General features: G+C 42.1%; 2 protein-coding genes across 6 annotated transcripts in view; both read left to right on the plus strand.

The window, feature by feature from the left end:
- Positions 1–1,169: 1,169 nt before the first annotated feature.
- On the plus strand, positions 1,170–18,385 carry LOC122541378 (uncharacterized). 4 transcript variants are annotated; one of them, XM_043678097.2, is made up of 5 exons: positions 1,170–1,393; positions 2,663–3,037; positions 7,872–7,973; positions 8,679–8,758; positions 18,158–18,385. In XM_043678097.2, the coding sequence occupies exons 1-5, from the start codon at positions 1,318–1,320 to the stop codon at positions 18,290–18,292; spliced, it is 768 nt and encodes a 255-aa protein (XP_043534032.2). In that variant the 5' UTR covers positions 1,170–1,317; the 3' UTR covers positions 18,293–18,385. The 4 variants fall into 4 exon arrangements, with proteins under 4 accessions (XP_043534032.2, XP_043534033.2, XP_087835542.1 ...); XM_043678098.2 differs by having other exon boundaries at positions 8,679–8,734; XM_087979416.1 differs by lacking the exon at positions 7,872–7,973.
- Positions 18,386–24,505: 6,120 nt separating this feature from the next.
- The window catches only part of LOC148140475 (uncharacterized), a 38,650-nt gene continuing 36,631 nt past the window's right edge, over positions 24,506–26,524 (plus strand). Inside the window, exon 1 of one of the 2 annotated variants that reach the window (XM_087979411.1) lies at positions 24,506–24,736. In XM_087979411.1, the coding sequence (XP_087835537.1) occupies positions 24,589–24,736 (148 nt within the window). In that variant the 5' untranslated portion in view covers positions 24,506–24,588. The remainder of the gene's footprint in view (positions 24,737–26,524) is intronic. The other variant, XM_087979409.1, reaches the window with a different exon arrangement.

The raw sequence follows: 26,524 nt of genomic DNA on the forward strand, positions 1-26,524 counted from the left end.
ATGCACAGTGACAGCAGCATGTACCATCTACAAGGTAGACTGCAGTAACGCACCAAAGCTCCTGCAGCAGCAGCAACAACTTCCATACACATGACCTCTAGCAGCTGGAAGCACAACATAGAAATACCACACATTATTCTGACTTGAAACTATTTGATTATTCCATCAAAGGCGCTGGGTCAAAATCCTGGAATTCCCTTCCTAATTGCACTGTGGATGTCCTTACACACCAAGGAATGTTTCAGGAAAGCAGCTCACAACAGCTTCTCCCATTGGCGATGGACAAGAAATAAATAGTTAACCACACCCATAACCCATGTGCAAAGCATAATAAAGTACAGCATATGCTGGAAATCTGAAATAATGCACTATGTTACAGAAACCCGACAGATCTGCTAGCAACTATCGAGAGAGGAAAACAGGAGTCGGTGATTTGAACCCATTCTTATTATTTTTTGGAGGAAGAGTCATATGTTGGACTCAAAACATTGACTGAGTTTCTCTCTCTGCTATCTAGGTCTGCTGTGTTTGTCCAACACGTACTGATTTCAGAGATCTAAAGAAAATTGTTTGGTATGAAATGAGAATTCTAAATCTCAGGATACAAATAGTGGTGGACTTTTACACACAAAGGGTGGTTAATGTTTGGAACTTTCTTCTACAAATGGCGATGGATTCAGGATCAGTTGTTATTTTTGAATCTGAGATAGATTTGTTTTTTTACAACCTGGTATTGAGAGATATGGGCTAAAGGCAGGTAGATGGAATGAGGGCACAGATCAACCATGATCTCATTGAATGGTAGAACAGACAAGAGGGGCTCTGTGGCCTATTCTTGTTGCTATGTTTCCATAACTTGAATACCTCTTACAGGATTTCACTTTCTGTATTGCCAAAATGGGATGTCATGTAACACATTCTACCTAAGAGATGTTAAAAAAAAAAGTACATTTTCTTAAACTCAAATATTACACAATTTCCAGCACCTTATTGTGCTGTGGTGCTATTTTCTTGCAGAAGATTGGGCACCCTCATGGCAATTCTGATACCAAAACTAAAATGTGAAAATCTATTACAGCTTCAGAAAACAGGAAACACTGTCAATTATAGCTGTGAGGTTGACCACAGATTAAAGCGAATGGGACTTCTCAGTTAAAGGCTGCATTTCAAGTTGTTGTGACTAAACCTCATCAAGTCCCCTTATAAATGGTTTGAATTGTATTACTGTGGATGTGCTGATGTTTCTACATTGATGGTGCCTGAAAACTCCTTCCAATAAAACACAACTGTAAACAATTGCACAGAATCCGGAACAGAATGTCAGCAAGCAGAAATGGGATTCCCAAAATGTGTGGAGCCTGCCTTTTCGCTTTCAATCCCTTTGCTCTACTTGGTAAGTGTTGCTACAATTAATATATAAAATGTATATTTTAACAGTAATTTAGATTGAGAAAGATTTTGAGAAAGCATCTGAAGTAATGTATCAAACACTATATGTTCAGTGGAATTAATCTTTAGGAAAATATTGTCGGCATTTCTATTAGTTGCAGTTCTCGCTAAATGAGAGTTGAGTTATACAATTGTAGAGTTGTACGGCATGGAAACAGACCCTTTGGTCCAACTCGTCCATGCTGACCAGATATCCTAAATTAATCTAGTCTAATTTACCAGCATTGGATTCATATCCCTCTGAACCCTTTCTGTTCATGTACTCATCCTTTTAAATGTTGTAATTGTTACCAGCCTCCAACACTTCCTCTGGCAGCTCATTCCATACATGTACCATCCTCTGCATGAAAAGTCGCCCCATAGGTCCTTTTAATTCTTGCCCTTTCACCTTAAACTTATGCCTTCTAGTGTTGGAGAAACAAAAACCAGCTATTCATCTTATCCATGCCCTTCATGATTTTAAAAAAAGCTCTGTAAGGTCACCCCTCAGCCTTTGACATTCCAGGGAAAACAGCCCCAGCCTATTCAGTTTCTCCTTGTAGCTTAAACCCTCCAACCTTGGTAACATCCTTGTACATTTTTTTCTGAGCCCTTTCAAATTTAACAACATCTTTCCTATAGAAGGGAGACCAGAATTGAATGGAATATTCCAAAAGTGGCCTAAGCAATGTTCTGTACAGCCTCAGCATAACCTCCCAACTCCTATACTCAGTGTTCTGACCAGTGAAGGCTGGTTTGAATTTTGGCACACATTGAGAATGAAATGTGCAAATATTACTCACAGGGTAGTTAAACAATTCTGTTCTTTCTTCCCAAGACACAGAATGTGTTGAGTATTCTCCTTGTGTGACTCTGCACATAATCACAGGTTGTTGAATGAAAGCTGATTGGAATGGTTCCCACAGGCAGGAATGCTGCTGGAGTCCAGGTTTGAGGCATTCTCCCAGTTTCACTTCCCCAATGAGTGTGTGTGTATCACTGTGATGGAAGTGTTGAGGCATCCCACAAATACTACTGTAAAATTATCACAGAATGTCATAGATTATTACTGATGCTTGTACACGCCAGAAAGAGGATGTTCCAACATTGTACTGAAGGGATCATAGTGTGAAGTTAAAATGTGTCGGGTATACTAAAGATCAATATCAACCCCATCATTATTCACAGTTATTATCTAGATCTTGTAATACACAGTAATTCTCTCCACCTTTAGCTGCTGTAACACTGAGGGTGAGCCAGGACAGCGTGAATGGAACTGTTGGTGAGTCTGTGCTGTTAGCCGTTTCTTACACTGTCTCAGACCCAGGCGGTTACTTGCGGATCAGATGGACTAGAGCTGGGATCAGAATGGTGGACTACAGATGCATATCGGGTAGAGACAACAGCCTGTCTGGGCGCTGTCATTACCTGCCAGTTCCCGGTGATTACAAACATCGAGTGGTTCTTTTCCCAGAGAATGCCTCACTGCTGCTGCAGCACTTACATTTCAATGACAGCGGAATTTACGAACTGTCCGTCAGCCACTCGGAGGGAACAGAAACCGCCAAGATCACTTTAATGGTGCAGAACACCACAGAGTGTGGAATGGGTAGGTCACCTCTCCAACGCGGGGATTCGTTTCATTCGATTTTATTAAACAAAACCCCAAGAAAAAAAAAGGTCTTTATTGGACTGGGTGTTGTACGGGAATGTGAACATGGCTCACAAAATATTTCGCGTGTCGTGTTTCACTGTTTGTAACGGCAACGTCCATAATGAAAGTCAAACACTTAAGTTAGCATCTCCCTCGCTCCCACAGGAGCTTACAGCCAGTGACATGTACCAGAAGGAAATCTGCCGGACTGCCCAAGATAGTGTCAGGGTGGGTGACCAAAGAGGGAGGTTTCAGACAGCTCCCCCCACCCCCACCCCCTCCCCACTGAAGGGGGCAAGAAACACAGGGATTATGGGTTGGTTTAAGTTGGGAATTCTCAGGTCCAGGCAGCGGAATACCTGACTCAGTGAAAAACTCAGGAATCCAGAAATGGGGCATCACACAGGTTTCAGAGGATGGCCGGGGGGATTACAGCAAGCAACAGAGATGGGACGGTGGAGTAATTTAAAATCATTCCATCTCCCTGGGTCAGGGAGTCCAGACTAGAGGGCATAGATTTAGGGTGAGAGGGGAAAGATATAAAAGAGACCTCAGAGGCAACTTTTTCACACAGAGGGTGGTACGTATATGGAATGAGCTGCCAGAGGATGTGGTGGAGGCTGGTACAATTACAACATTTAAGGGGCATTTGGATGGGTATATGAATAGGAAGGGTTTGGAGGGATATGGGCCTGCTGGCAGGTGGGACTAGATTGGGTTGGGATATCTGGTCAGCATGGACAGGTTGGACCGAAGGGTCTGTTTCCATGATGTACATCTCTATGACTCTATGACTCAATCCCGCTGATCTGTTCAGGAAATGTTAAGGATGGACCTTGCACCTAACAGACCCCCTCCAATCACAAAATCACACGCTTATTTCTGTACAGATCACTGAAGTTACAAGATTCATCTATTCCTATGGCCACCCCTTTAAGAGGTTTTCAATCTATCCAGTTTAAAGTTAAGGTGAAAACAATCATTTTGGGTTCAAACTGATAAATGGTACATTCGAATTTGGTTGCACAAAGACTGAACAGGAATTTCGTGTGGGTGAGTTATACGGCGGGATTAGCCATCAGCCTGGGGTGGGTTGATAGTCTAACACAGGAAGCGAGTCTCTGGAGAAAAATCAGCCCCACCGATTTATCTCCACAGCTCCCATTCATATACGAGGACGGTAAATGTCAGGGGAGTGCAGCAAGCTTTAGTCACTAAAATCACCAGTAGTTACTGAGTTAGTTCAGCCTCAAAGTGAATTGGTCACTTTCTGGGATAAACCAGCCCATGAGCATAAACCCTTCAATCCTCATCGGGAGGTGATAAGTTCCTGAGTCTCTGCCATTTAATTTCCTGTATTTTTGAAGCTAAAACAGGATGGACTCCCTTAGACATACACACACACACACACAAGGGCCGACACATTCTGGTAAAATTCACGGCCTTTACCAAATCTGAGATCAGGTTTCCGGCTCTATTTTGTTGTATGTTCTGCCAGGTTATAATCATCCAGCCTTCTGCAGCACACAAAGAGGCCTCTCGGCAGCAGGCCCAATCCTCCCCAGGTCTCTTTGAAATTGTATCTCATCGGACCCACCCGCCTGCTCTTTCCTGATAGCCCCACATTCTGTTTCTTGTCAACACTGAACACAATTCCCTTTAGAAAGTTATTATTGAAGATGAGGTGTCTATCCTTTGGGACATTGCATTCCAGATCACAGCCACTCACTGCCTTAAAAACCTTCCCTCATTTTCCTCTCTGCTCCTTTGGGTTATATACCTCAATCTGTCTATTTTGTACAGTTCTATTCACTGATGCTGTTAACACAAAACCTGCCTCTATTGAACTTCCTCTTAACATTTTCTGCCAGAACATATCAGCTTTTTCCAGTTCCACATATAATTGAAACTTTTAGGGTTGATCTAATTTTGGAAATTCCCACTGCCCATTTTCCAAGGCCTTGCTGCCCTTTCCATAGTTTGTCCAAAATGTTCTAGCTCAGGGGCGGCACAGTGGCTCAGTGGTTAGCACTGCTGCCTCGCAGCGCCAGGGACCCAGGTTCGATTTCAGTCTCCGGCAAATGTCTGTGTAAAGTTTGCACATTCTCTCTGTGTCTGCATGAATTTCCTCCCACAGTCCAAAGCTGTGCGGGTCAGGTGAACTGGCTGTGCTAAAATTGCCCATAGTGATAGGAGCATTAGTAGGGAGTAGGTGAATGGGTCTGGGTGGGTTACTCTTCGGAAGGTCAGTGTGGACATGTTGGTCCGAAGGGCCTGTTTCCGCACTATAGGGAATCTAATCTAATTAATAAAGTGTTACAAATCTTCCATTGTTTGCGGAGTTGGTTCACTGATCAGTATACTGAGAATGTAGTTCCATCTGAAGTAAAATGGTGAGATGTAGAATCTCACTCTCCCAAGTGGGACAGAATAGCCAACTTAACATCATCAGAAAGCAGGGTGGCATAGGCAGGGTCAAATTAAATAATCAGCCACAAACTATTTAGTTCCCCACATAATAATAGGATGAGAATTCTTAACTCATATTAATAATAATTTTGTTGATAAGAACACCAGTTATGGAAATGTGAGCTATAATAATAAAAATAACAACAAAAGTTTTCAGCACAGAGAGACGGCATGCTAATGCTCTGAACTAGTGACCTGGTTCTTTTCACTTATTTAGTTCCTATAACCAACCTCCCTTTGCTCTTGCAATCTCCTCTGCCATCTTTTAGTATTGTGACAAATTGCATGAATGAATAAGTATTACATATATATGTAAGTATTCAATAACCAGACATGAATATGAACTATATAATGTGCATATGAACGTACAATGAAGTGAATGTATAATGAGAATTAAGCAGAGTATAATACATAGATGCGGTATTATGATGGAGACCAACTTAATGGAGGGAAACCCTTTCGTGCCTTGTCATTGAACTTGCCGTGGGTGAAAGTATAATGGGTCAATATTAGGGACTAGAGAAGGAATTAATTTTATCCACCTTATATTTAGCTATGCAAGTTAAAATCCTAAGTTTAGGAGCCTTCAGAATTTTAGGAAATCTACACCATCAAGAGAAAGCTATAAATTAAAAGGAGGTTATTTATTTAATCTGTATTTAAGTTTAAAAACTACAGAAAGTGGAAGATATAAAGATTTCTCTTTATTAATATTGACAGAAGTGTAAATAATTAATTATAAACTTTTAATTTTAATTTTAATTTGACAGCAACAATTTAGAATATAGAAATCAGACAAAAATTGATGAAGTATATATTTCTGCCAAATCAAATCTCAGGTTAAATTAATGTAGTGAAATAATAGTTAATGGTAGTGTTTGATCTTACTAAATTGGTAAATTGAATTAAACTTTACATGTTGCATAAATACAGAGAAGAAATCAGCATTAGGCTTATTATTTTTATTTTTCTGTGTTTCACTGTGAAAATTTAGTCTTCCCTTTTCTAGAGTATAGACAATGGAATTTATGCTATTTCCTAATACTATTGCAATGTCTTTCTGAACCTATTACAATGTCCTGGAAGTCTTTTGATCACCTTCACTTTGATTCTGTATAGTTTGCAGAGTGAAGATGACATTGCACAGTCTGAAGAATGTGAGCAAACAACTCTATATACACTTGACATAAAATTCTAATTATGAATTCTATTCTTCTCAATACAAACAACAATACTGGTTGTTGTTTCACAGTTCTGCATCTTTGCTAAGCAGCATTACTGACTTTAATGATTCTTTTTTCATCTTTTCTTCTCAATATCTTTGCTTCTTTATCCTACATAAACATTTGTTTTCCAAGAAGTGTTGTAGAACAGAGAAATCGAGGGGTTCAGATACGTAATTCTTTGAAATTTGTACCACATGTAGATAAGGTGGTTAAGAGGGCATTTCACACACTTGCCTTCATTACTCAGACCTTTGAATATCGGAGTTGGGACTTCTTACTGAGGTTGTACAGTATGTTGGTGAGACCTCTTCTGCAGTATTGTGTCTAGTTCTGGATGCCCTATTATAGGAAGGGTATTGTTAAACTGGAGAGAGCTCAGAAAAGATTTACCAGGATGTTGTCAGGATTGTAGGGTTTTTAGTTATAAGATGAGACTTTTTTCACTGAAGTGAAGGAGGCTGATTGGTGACATTGTAGAGGTGTATAAAATTATAAGAGGCTCAGATCAGGTGAATAGCAAAGGTATTTTCCCTAAGGTGGTGAATTCAAGATGAGGGGGCATATTTTTAAGGTGAGAGGAGAAAGATTTAAAATGGGTATGGGAGCAACTTTTTTAGATAGAGAGTGGTTAGTGTGTGGAATGAACTGCCAGAGGAAGTGATGGATGCAGGTACAGTTACAACATTTAAAACACATTTGGATAAATACATGGATAGGGAAGGTTTGGAGGGATATGGCCAAACACAGGCAGGTGGGACTAGTTTAGTTTGGGAACACAGAAGGATCTGTTTCCACACTGTGTCTAAAATCTACAGAACATTATAATCTCTGCAGAATTCGAAGCAGCCAACTTTTCAGGGCAGGTTACAAGATATATTAAGCTTAAAAGACTAAGATCATCATCGTTCTGAATAACAGTGTAAACAATTTATTTAATTCAGTCAGTGCAGAAAGCTAGAAATGAATTGAAATATTAATGTAGCTGAAGGTCACAAGAACTTCCTTCTGTTCCAAATGAATGTCTTAGAATGAAAAATGAATGTAAGCAGCGAGCTATTTCAGTGTAATGACCAAATCGTTTTCTTATTGCACAGATACAAACACGAAAGAAACATCAAGAGCTGAAGCTAAAATTCGATATGCTAGCCTTGTTGTTATTTTGATCTTCCTGTGTTTCACTGTGAAAACACAAAGAGGTAAGGGAGCATGTTGTGAGACAGTCTCAGGTACCCTGACACATGCTGACGCTGCATTTATTATTGGAGCACTGATGAAAAATGTTCATCTGTAAGTCAGGGGAACTGATGAAGGATATTTTTCCTCTGTTCCAAGCAAGTTCAGTTCAGCAATGTGGAAATAAATTGATTTTGTTTTGTTGTTCCTTGTTTGCTTTGGTAATATTGTCCACTTTGTTTCCAATCTTTTGTTGTCTTTTATCAAAACTACTGCCCAGTACAGCTGGGATGTTATCCTAACTGGCAGGGGATTGAGTGAAAGAGCTGCTTTATACCTTTGTGGTGCAGTGGTAGTGTCCCTGCTTTTGAGCCAGAAGATCCGGTTCAAACCTCACCTGCTCTAGAAGTGTGTAATAGCGCCTGAACAGATTTATTAAAATAAGTACGAGAGCATAAAAAAAACAATATAAGCAAGCTGGGACATTTGCTGAATCATAATTGCCTGTGATATTGTTCATGATCATACAGAAAAGAAAATCCTAACTTATAACATAGCTAACACACACATCCACTGCAGCTGAGTGAAATTCAGTCACATAAATCACCTGTGGAAATGAAACAACTGCAGGATCATTTTATTACAGAAGTATTGATGTAAATGGTGTATTGTTTTAGCAATGATTGACCAATCCCCAGGGAAGATTAACAGAGATTTTTCTCCTTTAGGTTGTAATCGAATACAGAAACGAACAGTAAAGAAAAAGACTGCTCAGGGTGGCTGGGTAAGTGAAATATTCTGTGGAAAGGTAAGAGTATTGGTTTTTTTTCACAGAATTATTACGGTACAGAAGGAGGCTATTTGGCCAATTATGCTTCGCCAGCTCTATTATCTTGTGCAAATCACCTTTTTTCTTCCCCCATAATGCTTTACCTTTTGGGCTGTAGTTCCTGCAGTAGATTTACTTTCAATGTGCAATTGTGAAACTACATGGTGATCAATAAATCTGATTGCAAGGGGAATAACCAATTGAATGTAAGATTGCTATTGAGAACTGCTTGCATCACTCTGAGCTTAGTTTTTTAAAAATACATTTGTTTGTTTCTTCATTCATGGGATGTGAATGTGCAGGCTGGGATCATTTGTTGGTTGTCCCTTCAGGAGGTGGTGCAGAGCTACCTTCTTGAAATACTGAACTCCATTTGCTTCAGGTAAACCTAGAATGTCATTACGGAGGGAGGTCCAGGATTTAGGCCAGGGACACCAGAGAAGTTGTGAGATATTTCCAAGTCAGGATGGTGATCAGTTTGGCAGGGAACATGCAGGTGGTAGTATTTCACTGTATTTACTGCTCTTATCATTCTAGATGATAGTAGTCATGGATTTGGAAGGTTCTATCTAAGGAGCCTTCATGTATTTCTGCTGTTGCACACTGAGTATTGATGGTAGAAAGAGTGAATGTGGTGTCAATCAAGCAGCTGCTTTGTCCAGGATGGTATCATGCTTCTTGAGTGTTGTTGGAGCTGAACGCATCCAGGCAAGCGGGGAGTATTCTATCACACTCACAACTTGTGCTATGTAGAAGGTGGTGAGTTTTGGGGATTGATGTGGTGAGTTCTATGCTGCAGCATTCCAAGTCAGTTGTAGTCCTCCGAATGTTAATAGTTAGGAATACAGTGATAGTAATGCTATTGAATATCGATGGGCAAAGGTTTAATTCGAAGAAAAGTACAGCACAGGAACAGGCCCTTTGGCCCTCCAAGCCTGCACTGATCCAGATCCTCTATCTTACTGGAGATGCTCATCGCCTGCCATTTGTATGGTGTGAAGTGTTATTTGGCACCTATCAGCTCAAACCTGGATATTGTCCGGATCTTGCTGCATTTGGACATGGACTGCGTCAGTGTCTGAGGATTTATGAACATTACTGAATGTTGTGCAATCGCAAGCAAACACAATGGAGGGTAAGTCATTGATGGAGCAGCTGAAGACAGTTGGGCCTGGGACACTGCCCTGACGAATTCTAGGAGTTCCAGTGAGAACTTGAGATGATTAAATTTCAACTGCATCTTCGTCTGTGCAAAAAATGGCACCATCCAGTGGAGTTTTTCTTTGTTTTCCATTGACTCCAGTTTGACTTCCTCAGCTGTTAAAACCCTTTAGACAGTTGTCCTGAGACCTGAATATCGAGAAGAATATGTTAATACCCTGTGATTTCTGCATGACAGTACTGCAGTAGCCATCCATTACAACAGACTGGTGTCCAAACCTTTCAGTAACTGGAATAAAACAAGTCTGCATCATTGCACCATCTCTGTTTACGGACAGCAGAACCAAAATATCCTTCCAGCCTCTGATGTCAAAACACAGTTAAATTAAACCATCAAACACCCCCAAATAGTCACTCCAAAGATCTTAATTAGACTTTTGAATAATCAATCCTAGACTTCGTGAATAATTCATTTCCAGACACTGGTTTTGTATCTTAACCAAAAGACTAAACTCCTTATTAAATTTCAGTAGCTTTAGCAGAGAGAAAATTAGACAGCACCATAATCTGATTAATGCCTGTGCTTAAGGCCCGGAAGAGTTGTTTTAAGCCCCCATTCACACAAAAGATTGTCAAAAAAAAGTTAAGGGATAAATGAAAGAAAATAGCAAAACTGGCCAGATTGCTTTTATACGAGAAAGTGAGGAATGCAGAAGCTGGAGACCAGAGTTGAAAAATGTGGTGCTGGAAAAACACAGCAGGCCAGGCAGCATGCGAGGAGCAGGAGAATTGAGTTTCAGGCATAAGCCGTTCTTCAAGAATGAGGCTCATTCCTGAAGAAGGGCTTATGCCCAAAACGTCAATTCTCCTGCTCCTCGGATGCTGCCTGGCCTGCTGTGTTTTTCCAGCACCACATTTTTCAACTCAGATTTCTTTCATAATGACTTTCACAATGCATTGTCTCACAGGCATCAACGTGGACTCCATTGTTGCTTTTTGAAAAGATGATCAGGGTCACCTTCTCAGTTCACTTGAGCAATATTTCTTACTCAGCTTTCTACTCTTTAGGCTTCTGGTAGCAAAATAAGTTGGGAGATTTCAAATGTTCCTGCTATCCCAATAGCAACCAGAAACCATCTATTAGAAAACATACTTCAAACAAAAACAACTCCAGTACTGATTCCATCTGGACTAACTGATAAATTATTTCTAAGTCCTCACTTGCCATTAAACAACTGCTGAGGTAAAAACAATGACTGCAGATGCTGAGAAACCAGATTCTGGATCAGTGGTGCTGGAAGAGCACAGCAATTCAGGCAGCATCCGACGAGCAGCAAAATCGACGTTTTGGGCAAAAGCCTTTCATCAGGAATAAAAAAATCCGACTGAGTGCTGCATTTATCTAGGCATGGGTTTTTTTTTAGATTAGATTAGATTACTTACAGTGTGGAAACAGGCCCTTCGGCCCAACAAGTCCACACCAACCCGCCGAAGCGCAACCCACCCAAACCCATTCCCCTACATTTACCCCTGCACCGAACACTACGGGCAATTTAGCATGGCCAATTCACCTGACCTGCACATTTTTGGACTGTGGGAGGAAACCGGAGCACCCGGCGGAAACCCACGCAGACACGGGGAGAACGTGCAAACTCCACACAGTCAGTCGCCTGAGGCGGGAATTGAACCCGGGTCTCTGGCGCTGTGAGGCAGCAGTGCTAACCACTGTGCCACCGTGCCGCCCACCGTGTTTTAAAAAAATAAATCACCACATTGATATACTTGAACTGATTTTGAGAGGAGTCAGACCTATTCCACCATTTAATTCGATCGTGTTGAACTGATTGCAACCTTAACTCCACATTCCTACCTGCTTTTGATGATCCTTGATGTGAGCTGGTGAGAATGAGAGTAAGACTGCAGACAGTTGGCACAAGCTCAATGGATTGAGTTGCCAGTTTTAGTAAAAATGTGAAGTGTCCTATTCTACTTACGGAGAGCACTGCGCCATAGAGATGTACGCACAGAAACAGACCTTTCACTCCAACCTATCCATGTCGACCAGATATTCTACATTAATCTAGTCCCATTTGCCAGCACTTGGCCCATATCCCTTAAACTCTTCCTATTCATATATCCATCTAGATGCCTTTTAAATGTTGTAACTGTACCAGCCTCCTCCACCTTTCTGACAACTCATTCCATATATGCACCACAGGTCCCTTTTGAATACTTCCCCTCTCACCTTAAATGTATGCCCTGTAGTTTTGGACTCCCCCAACCCCAGGGAAAAGACCTTGGTATTCGCCCTACCCATGCCCCTCATTTTAGAAACCTCTATAAAGTCACCCCTTAGATTCTGCCTTTCCACTTTATAATTTGAGAATTGCACTTGGAGGAATTTCTAAAGCAACCACTTTAAGGCACATCCTAAACTGAGTCTTTTAAAATGTTGACTATCAAAGACTATGTGAGAAGGGAAGATTTTAATGTGTATTAACTTAGTTTTCCTTTCCTGGTGGGTGATATGGCAACTGTGAGCCATATCCAGGGCTTTTGCCCGAAACGTCAATTTTGCTGCTCGTCGGATGCTGCCTGAATTGCTGTGCTCTTCCAGCACCACTGTTCCAGAATTAAACAACTGCTATCTGTTTGGAAATAAGGCTCCTTCCAGACTTGCTGGAATCAATTCCCAAATACTGAGCTCATCAATAGACAACGTCTGCTATCTGTTTGAACGCAATGCTCCTCCCATGTGCTGCATCTGTTAGAGCTTTTCTAATGAAGGCTGTGCCTGCAATTGACCACAAAACTTGGCCTTGCAAACAAACAAAACTTGATTGGTCTGTTCTTCCCCACTAAACACAAGCTGTCCCAAGATCCATGGGTCATTTCTAGCTTACAATCCCAAATTGATAAAGGAATAAAAAATAAAAATGATTGAAAGTTAGTGAGGGACTAATACTGGTCATTGAAGTTCTTCAGAACCAACTTCTCCAACAGACCATTATTGAGTTTTGACTCAACAGAAAATCTTCAATCTCAAAAGGCTGAGATCCATGACTAAGATGATCCTTCAGCATGTTCATGATGTATTATACCCTAACAACTGCATAACAGAGACCCACACTGCCAGCGATGCTGACTGCCCTCAAACTTATTTAGCTCTAAATACAAAAAGATGGTCTCTTACACAACACTAGCAAGACCAAGTTCTTTCACCAATCCTCCCCTCTAACTCCAGCCATTACTTTTCAAAAGTTGGGTGGGGGGGGCTACAGAAATCGTTGGACACTGGTCTATTTCAGCTTTCTCAAAGATCGCTGTTGAGAAAGCGGCCCATCGCAGAATGGACTGTTCCAGTGCAACCTTCAATTTTATACAATGTGGCTAAAGTATCTAGCTAATTGGAGATGCAAGGTGAGAACTTTCTAATTGGCATATGGTTAATTACTTGATTTATCTTTACACAGTAGAAAGGTGCCTTTTGCAGACTGTCTCACTTGTTTGTGAAATCCTTCTGACTTTTTGTTTGTCCACAGAAAAACAGCTTGCAGTTACATTGAACTTTAAATTTTAGGATAATGCTTGTGAGCAAATATTTTCTTTGCCCTTCCTCCCAGACCATTGAATGTTTAATTATTTTGCACTTAAGTAATTACAATATATGTTCAATTGGTATTGAGTGTCAGTTCTGCCAAGTTTTAATTTTTATTTCCATTCAATATTTACTCAAAACCCCAGGGACGTTGTGAAATGTGAAGATATCAACTAATCTCAAAACATGAGAGTAACGGAGAGGAAACACAAGTGACCACTTGAAGTGACTGATTATGCTTCATGCAGAATGTGAGCATAAAAAGAGACATCCTGTTCAAACTGACCTCCGCCTCTGCAACAGGATTGTCAATAATAATCTCATCTTAAAATCCTTCCCACTCTTTCATTATAACTTGCAGTTCGGAAGAAATTTGAGTCAAACCTGGAAATAAAGATTAAAAACTGGAACCACCTTATTTTAATGGCAGCTGGGATGTACATTACATAAACCTTGAAGAGTTAACTACCTTATGCTCTGGACAGGAAGAGCTCAGACACTAAGTTGATGAGGTTTATGTAGGCCAACGACGCTAACACCTTCGTTTCCACTGGTCAGAAAGTTAGAACGCTTTATCACTTGTTAATGGCACACACAACTATTAATAACACAATTAATACTATTTCCAATCCCCTGACCTGATTTAAGTTCCCTGTAATGTTGCCTACAGTCAGTTGCTGAATGCAAGGTAATCAGAGTTGGGACAGACAGAACTAACCAGTTCTATGTTGTCACAGTATACAACTATTTAATAGTTCACACTGGGGCATTTCCAATCTGAATGTTTACACAGTCAACTTCAAGTTAAATGTTGAGTTTATAAATACAACAATAGGAAGTGTGGCCATATATAGGATTTTGATTATTTAGATTTTTAGATTTAGATTTTGATTCCCTACAGTGTGGAAACAGGCCCTTCAGCCCAACAAGTCCACACCGACCCTCTGAAGAGCAACTCACCAAGACCCATTCCCCTAACACTACATTAGGGCAATTTAGCATGGCCGATTCACCTAACCTGCACATCTTTGGACTGTGGGAGGAAACCGGAGCACCCGGAGGAAACCCATGCAGACACAGGGAGAATGTGCAAACTCTAAATTATACTTGCATCAAAAACTTCAGCACACACCAGCAGAGTTGAAGGAGGTCACACATTTCTGTACGGTGAGGTGACTGGAACCAGATGATGAGTACGACAGAGGAAAGCTCAGCTTCCATGTTGCTTGCAAGGATGACATGAAGGCCCAAGTTACTGGATGTCATTAGCTGGAGACAGAGGAAAAAGAGCAATATCTCTTTTGGACTAGCATGCACCTCGTAGCATAGCAACAGAAGCCGATGCTGTAAGCAACCCACAATTACAATGGTTGGCTTCACGTATAGTATGTGAGGCAGAACCTGACTTTTAAGGATTGGCCTAGAATAAAGAACAAAGAAAATTTACAGCCCAAGAACAGGCCCTTCGGCCCTCCAACCCTGAGCCAATCCAAATCTACTGTCTAAATCTGTCGCCCAATTCTGAAGCATCTGTATCTGTCTGCTCCCCACCTACTCATGCATCTGTCCAGGTGCACATTAAATGAATTTACTGTGCCTGCCTCTTCCACCTCTTCTGGCAACACATTCCAGGCACCTACCACCCTCTGTGTAAAGTACTTGCCACGTGTATCTCCTTAAACTTTTCACTGCTCACCTTGAAAGCGTGACCTCTCGTTATTTAATCCTTCACCCTGGAAAAAGCTTATCTCTATCTGCCCTGTCTATACCCTTCATGATTGTGTAGCCCTCAATCAGGTCCCCCCTCAATCTCCTTTTTTCTAATGAAAACAATCCTAACCTACTCAACCTCTCTTCATAGCTAGCACCTTCCATACCAGGCAACATCCTTGTAAACCTTTTCTGCACCCTCTCCAAAGCGTCCACATCCTTTTGCTAATGTGGTGACCAGAACTGTACACAGTATTCGGAGTGTAGCTGAACCAATGCTTTGTACGATTTTAACGTGACCTGCTAGCTCTTAACCTGGCCTGTTCAACCATCGGCAAAAGTGCCCGACATGAAGACATCTCATCTGGAATGGATTGGTTGTTGTGTGTCCATTGCTGTTCACAGGCAGAAAGATGCCAATCAAAAAAAAAGAAGATTTGTAGCTCAGATTGATGTTCAGATTGTAAGTTTGCTTGCTGAGCTGGAAGGTTTGTTTGCAGACGTTTCGTCACCATGCTAGGTAACATCATCAGTGAGCCTCCGGATGAAGTACTGGTGTTCTGTCCTGCTTTCTATTTATGTGACTTGGTCTGTTAATGTGGGTGGTATAATTTCTGTTTCTGTTTCTCAGAGGTTGGTAAATGGTAAACCCACAAAATGAATGTCATTTACAAAATACCCTGCAACGACTGTATCAAACACTACATTGGGGGTAGGCAGAAAACTAGCCACTGGGATACAGGAACACCAACTAGCCACCAAAAGACATGGTCCACTATCACTATTATCCTTAACACAGACGAAGAGGGACACCACTTCGACTAGGACACACATCCATCCTGGGAGAGGCTAAACAGAGACACGCACGGGAATTCCTGGAGGCCTGGCATTCAAACCAGAACTCCATTTACCAACCTCTGAGAAAAAGAACCAGAGGCTCTACCTATAATGTTCCAGATATCCTTAGATTTGAAATTGCATCAGGGCTCTTGAGAAAGACCATTGTATTATTTCTATCCAGGAATGGAGAAAATAATTTACTGGATAATTATGGAAATTTCATCTAATTTTAGATTGAATTAAGAAATATGTAAAAGGAAAATCATAGAATCCCAACAGTGTGGTAAGAGTCTGCACTGAACCTACAAAAAGCATCCTGCCCAAGTATAGCCCTATAACCCACATTTACCATAGTTAATCCACCTAGCCTCTACCCCTAGTCACTACAGACAACTTAGCATGGCCAATCCACTTAATGTGTACATCTTCGGTCGAAAACCAGAGCACACAAAAGAAACCCACACAGACATAGGGAGAACATGCAAACTCCAGTTTATGGCCGGCACAGTGGCTCAGTGGTTAGCACTGCTGCCTCACAGTGCCAGGGACCCGAGTTTGATCTCAGCCTCAGGTGACTGCCTGTGTGGAGTTTGCACATTCTCCCCGTGTCTGCGTGGGTTTCCTCCGGGTGCTCCGGCTTCCTCCCACAATCCAAAGGATGTGCTGGTCAGGTGGATTGGCCATACTAAATTACCCATAGTGTTAGGTGCATTAATCAGGGGTAAATTAGGGAAATAAGTCTGGGTGGGTTACTCTTTGGAGGGTCGGTGTGGACTTGTTGGGCCAAAGGGCCTGTTTCCACAATGTAGGGAATCTAATCTAATCCAGTCAAACAAGGCTGGAATCAGACCTGGGTTTCTGATGCTGTTAGGCAGCACTGCTAATCCCTGAACTAACTTGCCTCCCAATGCTCAAGTTAATCGAAGACGGATCGAAGTGACTACCTATTATATAACCCATCCTATATTCTACACGCTCTGCTTCAGCTCAGCTGAATATTGAGTAGGGCATGCTTTTGACAAAAGAAGATTAATTTGAACTTGACAAGTTTCTTTGGAACTTAGTTTGAGCTTTCATTTTGCTTGGCAATAATACTCAACGTTAAAGACACGCTAGAACTTTCTGGTTGTAACACGCTGTCTAATTCCTTATGCCTTTACTCATGATGGAAATGAACCGTTTTAAAATGATCAGACTGTGGTTATTTCACACAATAAAACAACAAAGGGCAAGCATTAACCTGCCTGTTTTCACAATGCAATTGCTAACAAAAAAAAAATCACGTTACCGTATTCTCCAACATGTTTACTTGGGAAGTAAAGTATGAATCACAAGTGAATCTTTGAACTTCATCATATTCTGCATTGCTTACAGCAACTGAAATTCTACTATTTCATGTATTAAAATTGAGCGAACAAAAGATTGGTTATATTTATCATTGCCTGCTGGTATGAGGCAAACTGTACCTTTGGTCAAAGATGTTAAAAGGGAAATATTGAATTAGCTGCACCTTTTACAGCTCATCATACCTGACTTTAATCTCCATTAAAATTAAAACTTTAAAGTGACTCGTTCCACACTTCCACCCAATACTTCAACACACCTCTGTACACCTCATCATGACCCTAGTCATTGGCAGTTTACCAATAGAAACTCTTAATGTAGATCTTAAACCAAAAAACCTTGAAAGAAAAATCATAAAACTGACCAAATTTTTAAAAAGGCTGTGTGAAAAACAGGCTAATTGTGAATGTGCAGACCATGTTTCTATAATGTGAGTCATAAAATCTGACGCACCAGATTCACACTAGGGAAATATAGGAGCAAAATTGGGATGTTTCTCATGATTATTCAGAATTAAGTACAGCTAATAGATTGTTAGATAAAAATAATTACATAAATACATTGCTTCTTTCAAAACCAAGTGAAAATTGCAAGATTTAATGTCAGAGATGTTTCTGTTAATAGTTCATCTCCTGTCCCACTTACGGTTATTCAGTCTATTTTATGTGACCTATCTAAGGAATTGCTCATGAATTTATGACTTTGTTTCTGTTCCTTGGCTTCAGAATTCATTATCGAGCAACTCTGCTGTGACATTCAGTGAGATGAAGTTGTATAAATCTACAGGAGCAACGGAAAGGAAGATGTATGCCACTGATGAGAATATAGAACATGCTCGAATTCAAATATTGAGGACCTGATCATAACATAAAGATTCGACTGTTTATATTTTTCCACTCTGTGATAATTATTATACTAACATTATGTATAAGTATAAAAATTACTATATTGGCTCCAAGCATCAACTTTAACTGATTGTCCAGTAGTAACTATAGAACCTAATTCTTTCTGATATCTGCTTGAATTTGGTAGCCATTATTAATTAATAGAACACTTAAGATTTCTTCACCTTCGAGAGAACTGTAGCACAGTATGGTTAGATGGGAGAAGACTAGATTTTACAAGATATGAAATTGTTTTTTGAACATTGTGAAAGACTGTAGGACTGTGGTAGCAAGTTTCAATTTGCTGCCTGAGGATTTAGTAACTAAATTGTGTTGAAACTATGAGATATATTGATATGTATTTCAATATTAATTTACTACAAGTCTGGGTTCTTGGAATTCAAAGCCAAGCGTACGGGTTTGTCTGTGTGTTTGGAGTTAACAATTAGCTTTAAAGAAAATACAATACCCATAATCCTCAGTGGGATTTCTAGCATTTCTAGCAAGCAACCTCCAGGGTTAAGGAAGAGAACTTTACATTCTCACATATGATGGGTTATCAACTTATCTCACAAGGAAGGGATAAAGAGAAATGGAAGGGCCAAATTCTGATGAAGAGAGTTGCTGATTCATAGAATGCATTGCTAAAGGGAGTAATGTAGCAGAGAATGCCGAAATTTTCAGTCGATGCAGAGTTATGGGATTGCATGGGTCATTGTGAATAATTCCTTCCATAAAGGAGGTCAGTTTGAAATTTTAGAATTGTGAAAAATAAAAGGTCATCATGTCGATGGCAGCATATTAGCATGCATAGAAGAGTGGCTGGCTAAAAGCGTCTTTTTCAAGGTGACAAGGTATATGAAACTGAGTTTCACAGCGATTTGTACCAGGACCTCAATTGTCGATAATTTACATAAATAACATCAGTCAGGGATGGAGGATGCCACATTTGCTGATGGCCCAAAAATAGATCAGAAAATTTAAGTTGTGAAGAGGACACCAAGAGTTTACAAACAGATATAAAAAGCTTGAGTGAGTGGGGAAGAATATGGCAAATGGAACATAATGTGCAAAAATGCAAAGTTGCCCATTTAGGCAGTAAGACCATAGGATGTAGGAGCAAAAGTAGGTTTTCAGTCCATCAGGTTGCTCTGCCATTCAATGAGATCATTCACAGCTGATCTGATAATCCTCAACTCCACTTTCCTGCTTTTCCACAAAACCCTTGATAAAAATCTGTCTATCTCAGCGTTAAAATAATTAATGACCCAAACTCTGCAGCCTTCTGTGGTAAAGAATTTCACAGATTCACTACTGTCTGACAGAAGAAAAATCCCACACACACCAAACTTTGAGGCGTGCGTTTAACTCCTTGAATTTATTTATCATAGGCCAGTTTTCTTGTGGTTCAGATATTAATGCTGCAGTTATTACCTTAAGGGATCTCCTTTCTAATTTAGCCCTTAACTGTTCAAAAGTTTTCAGTAGAACCATCGAGTCCTACAGATATAATTAATAGTGTCGGCACTGCCCATGGCTGAAAACAGCACAAAATAGACAAAGGGTTGTTCACAGTTGAAAGCAGCACAAAATGGCCGAATGACTGCCCACGGCTGAAGGCAGCACAAAATGGCCGAAAGTAGTTTTCAGCTGCTTGAGAATAGTTTGCTTGGTATAGATTGTACTGAAGTAAGTCTTAAATTAGAACAATAGTAGCTCTGTAGGAAGAACATGTCCAAGGACACAAGATTAAAATAGTCCAAGATTAAAATGTTCAGACAATCATAGTTATAAATTTTGGCATATTACCTTACAAACAAAAACCCAATCAGCACTAAAGAGATTCAATGAAAATTCCTATGGACAAGACAGCTTAGGCAGTAAGGGAGACCACTTGCAGGGAGGATTGAATTACAGAAGTCAGCAATATTGGAATGTGGTTAAATACAGCTTGCATTGTGAAACCACCAAGGATAGAGAGAAGGGTGTCTGGTAAATATCGTGTTTATAATTAATTAATAATATGATTGGTCTGTAATTGCTAAAGGTGGGCTGAAAACAAGTGTATAAAAATGTCTGTCTTTCCTTCGTTCATTGAAAAAACTTCTGACCCCCAGAGGTTTCTTCCCACTGGTGTAATTTCAATAGCTCTTTGATGCTGCAAGTGGATTCCAGGTGTTGAGTGATTTATTTAGTCTTTCCGTTCCAAAAAGCACCAATTTGGCTGATGAGGTGCTCATGAAACCATGAAAGATTGCCAAATTTGGAAGCAGAAAGCAATCTAAGCTTCCTTGTACTTGGACTACAGGATGTTAATGTGCAAGTCCAGCAGGAATTTAGGAAAGCTGGTAGAAAGTTATCCTTTATCTCAAATGAACTTGAGTAAAGTGCAAAGGTTCTGCTTCAGTCGTACTGGAGAACTATGCACAGTCAGGGTCACCTTACTTACGGTAAATGCATTGGAGGCAGTTCCGGAAAGTTTTACTCAACTCACACCTGGACTGGGTTTATGACGAAAGGTTGGATAAGTTGGGCTTATGCCCATTGCAGTTTAGAAAGGTAAGAGTTGACTTGATTGAAACATAAAATACCCTGAAGAGTCTTCAAAGTACAAAAGTGGATAGGATTTTTCTTCTCATGGGAGAATTTAGAACTGGGGTCAATGTTTAAAAATGAGGAATGACCCACTTTGTACAAAAATTAGACTACAAAGAACTTCTCGCTGAATGTCATGAGTGATTGGTGCTCTCTCCCTGAAGAGGTGGTGAAAGCAGAACCCTTGGGAATTCTTAAGCAGAGACAGATAGATTAAGCAAGGGATTGTTCTAGTTAACAGACGAAGGTGGTAGTGTAGATTTCAGTTGCCCTCTGATTAGCCGTGATCTTGTTAAATGATGGAGCACACTCAACAGGCTGAATGGCCTATCTTTCATTGTACTTCGCATGTTCATATTGTTATCAGTCCAGCTGATGTGATTCCTGATGAAGGACTCCTGCCCGAAACGTCGATGTTCCTGCTCCTCGGATGCTGCCTGACCTGCTGTGCTTTTCCAGCACCACTCTAATCTTGATATTATTATGCGACAAATCAGATCCCAAATTGAATTCTGGCTCAATAGGTTATTCTCCAACCATATTGTTTCAAAATTGTTCATGTACCTGGAACAAAAAATGTCATAGTGCTTGCATTATTGAGAGCATCTATGAAGGATACCAACTAATATTGACATGGATTTAGTAAAATATGGTTACTGTGTAACCCATTGCATACTTAATTTCAATATGGTATGACTGTATTGTGATACAGAAATTATGTGCAGATAATTTTTGATGAGTAATGAATAGGCTTGCTAAAGATATATTTTGATCCTTCTTTGGGGGTAGTGTGATGTAAGATGTATGATTTATATATACTTTCAGGTCATTTTTTTATAGTTTGTAATGAGGTAGAAATTCAATGGAACACAGGCATGTAAAGCTGCAGATTAGGTTTTAACACAAAACACAAGATTGTTATGCAAAAGAATTAAAATAAAATAAATCAAACTATTTAAGCATACGTAATTTGGAATATTTCAAAACACAGATAACATCTCATTTAAGCCAATAGCACTCCTTTATATACAAACTCCAAACATGTAAATAGAAAGCAGGAAGTTTCAGCATTGCTTCACATGAAGTCCACTGAAGATGTTACCTAGTAAGGTAATGAAATGTCTGGAAATGAACCTTTCAGCTCAGTGAGCAAACCTACATCCAAAAGCACTCCTTTATGACACTCAAAGATGAGAGAGTGTCATAAAGGGGTACTATTGGTTTCTTCTCTAAAAACCTCTATGAATTGATTTAACTGTTGCTTACAATTTCCAGACTTGAGAATCTGATAGCACTTTTCTCCAGTATCCACATAGATTGGATTCCCTCCAGTGGGAACAGGCCCTTTGGCCCAACAGGTCCATATCGACCCTCTGAAGAGTATCCCACCCAGACCCATTTGCCTCTGACTAATACACCTAACACTATGGGCAATTTATTATGGCCAATTCACCTGATCTGCACATCTTTGGACTGTGGGAGGAAACCAGAGCACCTGAAGGAAACTCACACAGACACGGGGAGAATGTGCAAACTCCACATAGTCACCTGAGGCTGTAATCGAACCTGGGTCCCTAGTGCTGTGAGGCAGCAGTGTTAACCACTGAGCCACCATGCCACCAATGAACTTAGACTTTCTCAGTAAAAGCAAAAGAAGTGCGGATGCTGTAAATTAGAAACAAAAAACAGAAATTGCTAGAAAAGCTCAGCAAGTCTGGCAGCATCTGTGAAGAGAAATCTATGACACTTCCTCAGAGTCCAACTGAGTTCTGAAGAAAGGTGACCGGACCTGAAACGTTAACTCTGATTTCTCTTTACAGATGCTGCCAGATCTTGTGAGCTTTTCCAGCAATTTCTGTTTTTGTTTTAGACTTTCTCAAATTTGAATAACCCCTTCAGAGTTATAACCAAAACTTCTGGTCTGGAACAGTCAAACTAAACTCCTTTATAATGAGATAACCAATTTCCCAATTGTTCTAAATTATCTCCATCTTCATGAGAAGCTGGTTTACAAATCTAATTTCCAGCAAACCAAACTTGAAACCAAAATGCTTTTCAAGCTATTTGTGTTTTCCCTCAACCAAAAAAACCCTCAAATCCTTCTAACTACATTGGCCAAAATCCACATGACTAACTCCAATGTAACAATATTTTTATGTCATGTTAATAGCAATTCCATATTGACATTCAAGACACAATGAATTACCCAGCAACTATATTATATATAAGCCCATTTGAGTCAGTCAGATTGCACCTGTGTCACTCCTTATATATAGAATTAGAGGGAGTCAATTTAGAACAGAAATGAGGAGACATTTTTTCAGCCAGAGAGTGGTGGGCCTGTGGAATTCATTGCCACGGAGACGCAGTGGAGGCTGGGATGTTAAATATCTTGATCTCACAAGGAATTAAGAGCTATGGGGAGAATGCGGGTAAGTGGAGTTGAAATGCCCGTTGGCCACGTTTAATATTGGAGTGGACTCGATGGGCCGAATGGGCCACTCCTATGTCTTATGGTCTAACATGTCTGACCAACCCAGCTCCATGCTCTATGCACAGTTGAAGATAGACAGACTCAGCCCTAGCATTGTATGTGGTAAGATCAGGTTCAGTCAGTTCATCTCCTCTGAACAGGCGAAAACAAGAAAACCCAACTCACCCTTTACCTGCAGGAGAGGGATAATTTTCTCAGCCCATACCTGTGTACAGGTGGGGCAGTTTGGCTCATGTTCTGCATCCTGTGTTCGGGTGAGATCAGATTGTCTCCTTTCCCTGTGGAGAGGTGAGGTCAGATTGTAACCTCCTTCTGTGTACAGGTGGGATTAGACAGTCTCCTCCCTCTGTGTACAGATAATGTCAGACTGATTCCTTCTGCTGTGTACAGATCATGCCAGACTGTCTCCTCCGCAATCCTGTGTACAGGTAATATCAGACTGACTCCTTCCCCCATGTACAGGTTGTATCAGTCACCTCCCCCATGTACAGATGATGTCAGACTTGTCACCTCCATATGTGTACAGGTGACGTCAGACTGTCTCCAACCCCGCCCCCCCGTTTACAGGTGAAGTCTGACAGTCTCCTTCCTGTGTGTCCAGGTGATGCCAGACTGTCACCTCCCTTTGTGTACAGGTGACGTCTGGCAGTCTCCGCCCCATATGTACAGGTGACGTCAGACTGATTCCTTCCCCCTGTAAACCGGCGATGGCAAACTGACACCGCCCACTGTGTGTTTGTGACGTCATACAGTCCCCACTCCGTCTACGGATGGCGTCAGGCAGTCTGCTCCCCCAGCGTGCAGGTGATGTCAGATTGACCCCGCCCCCTCAGCGTCCAGGTGACGTCTGACTCACCTGTGTACAGGTGACGTCAGTCTCCGCCCTCGTACAGAGGTGAGATCAGACTGACCCCGCCCCCTCTGCGTCCAGGTGACGTCTCACTCACCTTGTACAGGTGACGTCAGTCTCCGCCCTCGTACAGAGGTGAGATCAGACTGACCCCGCCCCCTCTGCGTCCAGGTGACGTCAGACTCACCAGTGTACATGTGACGTCAGACAGTCTCCGCGCCCCCGTGCAGAGGTGAGATCGGGCTGACCCCACCCCCTGTGGTGATGTCAGTGTGGCCCCGCCCCTCCCGTTCTGTCCTGATGCGGTAGACGGTGTTTGCGGAAATTGGCGGAATGTGGAACCGGGCAGCGCCGTCCCCATTGATCTACTTTTCAGCAGGCGGGCGAAACGTTCGGGGACCGAGGATGGATCCCCGATCCGCTCCGGTGCTGCTGCTGCTGCTGCTGCTGCTCGGCTTCCTCCGGGGGATCGCTGCAGGAGGTGAGGATCTGCCCTCATTGGGGTTGGGACGGGGATTGAATTCCCCGCAGGATCTGCAGGGAAAGGGGCTTCGACAATCCCAGGCAGGTCCCAGTCTCCTCCCGGAGCGAGCCGTGAGCAGCTCAGGCTCCGGAATCTCCCTGTGTGTGTCTCTGCAGAGACATGTTCAGGATCGAGAAGGCGCTGTTTCCTGCAAAAGGTGCCTCGAATATTTTCATCCCCTTGGAGCTTGTAAAAAGAATGTTGCTTTTCCTGAAACAGCCAGATTCCTCGGCATTTCCTTCAGAATCAATACAGCGGCTCAGTGGTTAGCCTTGCAGCCTCACGGCGCAGGGGACCCGGTTCGATTCCACCTTTGGGCGACTGTCTCTGTGGTGTTTGCACATTCTCCCCGTGTCTGCGTGGGTTTGCTCCCGTTTCCCAAGCAAACCCAAACATATAAATAGAAAGCAGGAAACACCAGCAGTGCTTCGTCCGTTACCTAGTATAGTGATGAAACGTCTGAGAATGAACCGTCCAGCTCAGCGAGCAAACCTACATCCAGAACCTCAATCTGAGCTACAAATCTCAAAACTCACTCACATATGCCTTCTTAACCACTTTGAGGAGAAAGTGAGGTCTGCAGATGCTGGAGATCAAAGTTGAAACTTTATTGCTGGAACAGCACAGCAGGTCAGGGGACCTCCTCATCACCTCAGGGGACCTCCCATCCACCGCCTCCAACCTCATAGTCCCACAACCCCGCACCGCCCGTTTCTACCTCCTGCCCAAAATCCACAAACCTGACTGCCCCGGACGACCCATCGTCTCAGCCTGCTCCTGCCCAACCGAACTCATCTCGGCATACCTCGACACGGTCCTGTCCCCATTAGTCCAAGAACTCCCCACCTACGTTCGTGACACCACCCACGCCCTCCACCTCCTCCAGGATTTCCGCTTCCCCGGTCCCCAACGCCTCATCTTCACCATGGACATCCAGTCCCTGTACACCTCCATCCCCCATCACGAAGGACTCAAAGCACTCCGCTTCTTCCTTTCCCGCCGTACCACCCAGTACCCTTCCACCGACACCCTCCTTCGACTGACCGAACTGGTCCTCACCCTGAACAACTTTTCTTTCCAATCCTCCCACTTTCTCCAAACAAAAGGAGTAGCCATGGGCACCCGCATGGGCCCCAGCTATGCCTGCCTCTTCGTAGGGTATGTGGAACAATCCATCTTCCGCAACTACACTGGCCCCACCCCCCATCTTTTCCTTCGCTACATTGATGACTGTATCGGCGATACCTCGTGCTCCCACGAGGAGGTTGAACAGTTCATCCACTACACTAACACCTTCCACCCCGACCTCAAATTCACCTGGACAGTCTCTGACGCCTCCCTCCCCTTCCTAGACCTTTCTGTTTCTATCTCAGGCGACCGAATCAACACGGACATCTACTACAAACCAACCGACTCCCACAGCTACCTGGACTACACCTCCTCCCATCCTGCCCCCTGTAAAAACGCCATCCCATTCTCCCAATTCCTTCGTCTCCGCCGCATCTGCTCCCAGGAGGACCAGTTCAAAATACGTACAACACAGATGGCCGCCTTCTTCAAGGACCGCAATTTCCCCCCCAACGTGGTCGACGGTGCCCTCCACCGCATCTCCTCCACTTCCCGCTCCTCCGCCCTTGAGCCCCGCCCCTCCAACCGCCACCAGGACAGAACCCCACTGGTCCTCACCTACCACCCCACCAATCTCCATGTACAGCGCATCATCCGCCGTCACTTCCGCCACCTCCA

Source organism: Chiloscyllium plagiosum, unplaced genomic scaffold (genome assembly GCF_037043375.1).
Source record: "Chiloscyllium plagiosum isolate Xiang-an unplaced genomic scaffold, Cpla_swu_hap1 HiC_scaffold_35, whole genome shotgun sequence".
NCBI classification, from domain to species: domain Eukaryota; kingdom Metazoa; phylum Chordata; class Chondrichthyes; order Orectolobiformes; family Hemiscylliidae; genus Chiloscyllium; species Chiloscyllium plagiosum.